This window comes from Oncorhynchus keta, chromosome 14 (assembly GCF_023373465.1).
Source record: "Oncorhynchus keta strain PuntledgeMale-10-30-2019 chromosome 14, Oket_V2, whole genome shotgun sequence".
NCBI lineage: Eukaryota > Metazoa > Chordata > Actinopteri > Salmoniformes > Salmonidae > Oncorhynchus > Oncorhynchus keta.
The window spans coordinates 29637446-29643574 of record NC_068434.1 but is presented as its reverse complement, the minus strand read 5'-3'; the positions used below and the strand labels follow the sequence as shown (position 1 = coordinate 29643574).

General features: G+C 39.7%; 1 protein-coding gene and 1 non-coding gene across 3 annotated transcripts in view; both read left to right on the top strand.

Annotated features, from left to right (window-relative positions):
- Nucleotides 1-3437: 3437 nt before the first annotated feature.
- On the top strand, nucleotides 3438-3570 carry LOC118394332 (small nucleolar RNA SNORA49). Its single transcript, XR_004827750.1, has one exon. It is a non-coding gene; the product is annotated as a small nucleolar RNA SNORA49 (small nucleolar RNA).
- Nucleotides 3571-4853: 1283 nt separating this feature from the next.
- The window catches only part of LOC118393165 (dedicator of cytokinesis protein 5-like), a 51106-nt gene continuing 49830 nt past the window's right edge, over nucleotides 4854-6129 (top strand). For both annotated transcript variants that reach the window (XM_035785545.2, XM_035785544.2), the window contains exon 1: nucleotides 4854-4997. In XM_035785545.2, the coding sequence (XP_035641438.1) occupies nucleotides 4955-4997 (43 nt within the window). In that variant the 5' untranslated portion in view covers nucleotides 4854-4954. The remainder of the gene's footprint in view (nucleotides 4998-6129) is intronic.

The window sequence follows — 6129 nt, the reverse complement described above, 5'->3', positions numbered from 1 at the left end:
CATGTATCACTAGCCACTTTAACTATGACACTTTGTTTACTTTGTCTACATACTCATCTCATATGTATATACTGTACTCGATACCATCTACTGTATGCTGCTCTGTACCATCACTCATTCATATATCCTTATGTACATATTCTTTATCCCCTTACACTGTGTATAAGACAGTAGTTTTGGAATTGTTAGTTAGATTACTTGTTGGTTATCACTGCATTGTCGGAACTAGAAGCACAAGCATTTCGCTACACTCGCATTAACATCTGCTAACCATGTGTATGTGACAAATACATTTTGATTTGATTTGATTTGATTTGATTTACAGTAAAATTCAGAGCGTGTCTGTAAAACCTGTGCCAAAGCCCAGGAGGAAATACATCTCTGCCCCAGGAGAAGTAGGATCCTCCGGAAAAGAGGCTCCCGAGTGGCGCTGCGCTCTAAGGCACTGCATCTCAGTGCAAGAGGCATCACTACAGCCTGGTTTGAATCCAGGCTGTATCACATCTGGCTGTGATTGGGAGTCCCATATGGTGGCGCACAATTGGCCCAGCATTGTCTGGGTTTGGCTGGGGTAGGCCGTCATTGTAAATAAGAATTTGTTCTTCAATGGCTTTCCTAGTTAAATAAAGGTTCAATAAAAAGGAGAGTGGAGCAACCTCAGCCCATCGCTGGGGGGCCAAAGCAATCACTTTCCCCTGTTGGACAGGCAGGTGAAAGCCTCTGATAGCAGGTGATACCTGAGCCTGCGTTTGGCATAGCCCAGCCTGGGCATGGGGCCCAGGGATCCACCTGAACCCTGAGTGCACTTCTGTCACTGGGACCTGAAAACATGATATGGGCTTGAACCCACAGCTGGATCCTCACTACTCATATGTATTTTAGCCTCCTTGGTCCACAGGAGAGGTGCTGAAACATCCTTGGGAGAAGGGATCATATAAGGGATCACTGGTGAACTCATGGTCTTATCTTGGAACAGATGGTTGGAGGACAAGTGTTGATTATGATCGTCTTCTGATGCAGATGCTGTAGTCCGCTACCTTGTTGACGAGTAAGGAACAGACAGTGTTTATAGCTCAGGCAGACTTTACATCCCAGCAGCAATATCTTGCGATTAGGCCTGTGATAAGAAAAGAGAAGGGAAAATAGAATTCTTAATATACAATGAGTGTACAAAACATTACGATCTCCTGCTCTTTCCATGACATAGGCTGACCAGTTGAATCCAGGTGAAAGCTATGATCCATTATTGATGTCACTTGTTAAATCCACTTCAATTAGTGTAGATGAAAGGGATGAGACAAATTAAAGGATGATTTTTAAACCTTGCGATAATTGAAACATGGATTGTGTATATGTGCCATTCGGATGGTGAATGGGCAAGAGAAAAGATTTAAGAGCCTTTGAACGGGGTATGGTGGTAGGTCCCAAGCACACCGTTTTGTGTCAAGAACTGCAATGCTGGTGTGTTTTTCACGCTCAACAGTTTCCCGTGTTCCTAATGTTTGGAATGCTCAGTATATACTGTAGTTACACATGACCAAAATCCACATAAATCCATTTGGTAGACTAAATATGAAAACACCAATAGTTAAGTACTATTTATCTCTATTTGACCCATATGTCAAAATAAACATGTAAAATTCAATAAGTAAAATATGAATGTCAAGTTAGTGTTGGTTTACCACATGTAAGCCAGTCTGAGGCAGAGCGGCGAAGACCCCACCAGACGGAAATGAAGAGAGGAATGATAGACTAGCCAGTAGAGATAATCCTCCCAACCCCATCTCTCTGGGCTCCTATAAGGCTGTTTACTCTCTTCCAGCTCTGTCTTTCACTTGAGACCACAAGACAATGAAAGTGATTGTTCTTTAAGCCCTACAATCCTGGCAGTAACTACTTGTACACCTGTTTCTGTTAACATTGTACCCCCAAAGCACCATAGATAGGGTACAGTACTCACCGTTCAATCTGTTTACCCCTGTCTCTGATAACCATAAAGGTTGTCTTGTTGTTCGGGATGACAGAAAAAGAGTCTGTTCACAGTCATGCTTTCTCTCAAGGAGTTTTTAATAAAAGCAGGCCTGGCGTGTGATGCAATCCAATCTAAACTAGAGCAGTGGGTGAGAAGTGGAGGGTACAGGCAGTTTTTCTAATCAGAGCCTGACTTAAGTGAGGAATGGACACACATCCCCGTCTGCTTAACTGATTCATCGACCTACACCTTTTCGACTCAACCTGAGATGCCAGTACATATCATGCTTACATAATGCTTACAATAAGCTTGCCCCTGAGTTGGTAGAATGTTCCATAAACAATTATACACAATGCCCTATTGAGGCGGAATCTGTCTCTCATAAGCGTATTGTGATTATGAATATGACCTCATAATACCATGACTCAAGCACAATCATAAAATCGGAATAAGAGGTATCCGTTTCATAATAGTTGTAAATCCACTTGCTGTCACATGATGGCAATATTGTCTTCCTTATTCACAGCTTTTCATTTGAATGGTCTCTGGTATGTCTGTTACGTCCATCTTTAGATAAATGAGACCAAAGCGCAGCGTGGAAAGTGTTCATGATTTCTAATACTGAACTTCGACAAAACAACAAAATACAAAACCGAACGTGAAGTTCTGCAGGGCTAGATAGCAACTATGCAAAAACAAGATCCCACAATCTAAGGTGGGAAAAGGGCTGCCTAAGTATGATCCCCAATCAGAGACAACGATAGACAGCTGCCTCTGATTGGGAACCATACCGGGCCAACAAAGAAATAGAAAAACTAGAATGCCCACCCAAATCACACACCGACCTAACCAAATAGAGAAATAAAAAGGCTCTCTAAGGTCAGGGCGTGACAATGTCAAAGGATCTTTTTTATATAAATAAATTAAAGGATTCCACTTCTGTTTGTGATTATATTTGTAGAAGTTTTTTACATGGCAAAAGTTTACACCTGAATATTACTAAAGATCTGCAGACCTAGCCTAGTTGTTTACACTATGCAAAGTAAGGCCTACTCTGAATTTAGAAATGGGCTTTGATTCATTGCTAGTCCAATACATCTGCCTGAATCCAACATGACCTTCTGTTGGCTCACTGTATTTGTGATGCACATTGGGATGTTCCTGTGCATTTTTAAGAATACACAAATCACTCAACCAAAAATGCTCAGATCCAACAAAACTGTGTCAAATTATTCAAAAGAACTTAAGTCCATAAACCCTCAGTGGTCCAGTATTTGAATCGCTTAGATGAGGCAGCTTAGTAAAGCAAAACAGACAGTGAACAAGTCAAACAAAGAGAACTATTGGTCACACTTTTACAATAAGGGAAGGTGTACAGTGTAATTACAGTGTAGGTACGTTAGCTGATTTGTGTAACTGCATGTTGACATTTTTATATGCAATAGATTTATAACAACAAACTTCTCTTCCCCTCCCTTAGTCCAGTCACTCTGTCCCCAGTGGAGTTGTCTGGCATTGACAGGGGATACAGCACCATGGCTCCCTCACCTCTCTCATCTAGAACCTCTTACATGGAGCTTGTGACAGAGCTGAACATTTCTGTAGATTTAGATGTATTATTTTAATCCATGCAGGTCTAAAGCACTCTCTCTCTTTTAATTGTATTCAGCCACATAAATCATGCAGCACAACAGTATATTCTGCAAAAAATGTCCATACTCATTTCCCAAGCAAAAAAAATATACAATAATTGTAGCTAAACCTCCTCTCGACACCGAATAATTGTTTAAGATTAGTTCTACTCAGTTTTTCTCTATTGTGATTTTAATTGCAAATCCTTTGTATTGTGCATGCCACAAACATGCATAGCAGTTGTAAGTGCTATGTAAATATGTACCAGAAACTGTAGCAATAATTCCAAGGGTTGACTACTCATGCCATCTGCAGTTACCCTGCTGTTTCCATGGGAATATAACATTTTGCAGAATCAAATCAAGATATAATCTGTGATGGTTGGAAAAACCCAAATAATGTTTAATGCTTAAAACCTAATAGCAATTGCACAGAATACACAGAGAAATCACAATCCAAATAGTGAGAGCTAAATCAAGTTGTCAAGGGGAACAGCAAAGTAAAAGGATGGCTAATGGTTATTGACAGCAACATTTGGTTGTTCTGTTAATTGCTATCAGCAACACATGATGTGAAGACAAATGGCTAAGTAGAATAACAGGCCTGATCCACTAAGCAGCTGCAGATGGCTTCATTGGGTGGAGAGGGGGAGGGTGTGGCATCTCTGCCCATTGTCATAAATAAAATATCATAATGAATGCATGCATTGATGCAAACATACATAATGCATGAATGGTAACCTCACACAGACTCATCCTCTAAAATATAAACAGTGTGAACCTGATGATGATAGAGCAGGCTACTGTTACAAACACACATACCACACCCTCTGTCAGTGTCCACTAAAGACTGTGCAGTATGATAATGAGTGGATTCCTCACATTCCCGACCCTGAGGAACATAAAACAGTTAATGGTTGAATCACGTCAAATCAAAACGTTTTTATACTTCTAGTTGTGGCAATTACATCTTCTGTCATGTGCCCATACAGTTTGCTTTTGCACCATGTACTCATGGTGAAAGGTAGCCCACTGTACACTAGCCTACTAGACAGTGTAGTGTAGGTTACTCTTATCACTTATTTTGAAGTATGGTTGTGTTACATTGTTCTTATTGACATTGTTGGCATATTGGCACAATTTGGTAATTGAATGACCGTTTTACGCAAATTACGCATCCCTATACCACAACGCTCCGCTGCTGGATTCAATTGCATAGCGTCCTAGATTTCGCCCCTCCCCCTTTTGAAGTCATGATGGCGGAACTGTAGTGTTTAGGACTAGAAAAGTATTATCCGCCCAGCAGTTCACTTATTTATTTATTTATTTATTTATCTATCATTTCCCCACAATGTCCCGCTGGATTCCAACAAAACAAGAGAAATATGGCGTTGGTAAGTTAGACAATTATATCGTCTTATTTACAATAGGGCTGTTTTCACACAGCAGTTTTAATTATTTAGCTTGTTGGCCAAGCCTATTAAACTTGGAAGTTATGTAGGAAGCTTTAGGAAAGGTCGAAGTTAAGCTACCTGGAATTAGTCACACATGTTGGCTGTATCGGGATCACTGAAAGAAAGTGAATGTTGGATAGATATTAATACGTTTCGTCAGAGTGTGCGCCTTATGTCCATACAGTAGCAATCTGTAAATCAAGAGGTTCGACTCTAAAGTGATTTAGAGCCATGCTACTAAACGTTTGTGTGATAACCAGGTGAAACGTTCTTGCGGCCCATATACTGTAGAAATTGTGTAATTAATCTATTACTAGACATTTCAGATATCATGAAAATACCAAGTCACATAGCCTACTACATGAGTCACTTCAGTTTGTGTGTGTGTGTGGATACACGCCCTCAAGGTAAAGCAAAGCGAATGGGGAACCGTTTCAGCGAGTATGTAGACGTCAGTACACTGTAATAGAGCAGTTTATTGGTACCTGCAAGGTTCTTTGGTTGATGTTGTCACTATCAAGCAGTAACGCCTTTCATAGATTCTTATCAAAACATAGTTGAGTGAAAATGTATCAAAAGTTATCACCTAGTTGGTTTTCCTCCATTGTTTACAGAACATTAAGATGTATAAATATAATAGGCATACAGATATCTGTATTCAGCAGGACAGAAAATAACCATAATCTCGTAGAATGATTTAGATCTCATCATGTATGTTCATTTTGTTCTGACACTTATTTGGGGTTTTAACTTTGTTTGTATTGGTATAATTCTAAAAAGAACAATATTCTAGTTAGGAATGCCCTTTACTCGGCTTGCTAGCACCAAAAGTAACATACCTCCGTGGAAGTTCCTGTTCATATTTTGTTGTTTTCTAACAACCACAGACAGAGGTGTCATTTTCTCAGGGTTACTGAAGTCATGGTTTTTCTTGTTGTTATATTATATTTTTGTTTCTATCTTCTCAATTTTGAATATGACAGATGACTCCATGTAACTGCTGATTGGTGTATTCTTATTTGGGTAGATACCGTTTGAAACAGACACTACCTTTAGTTATGTTTGTGAAATG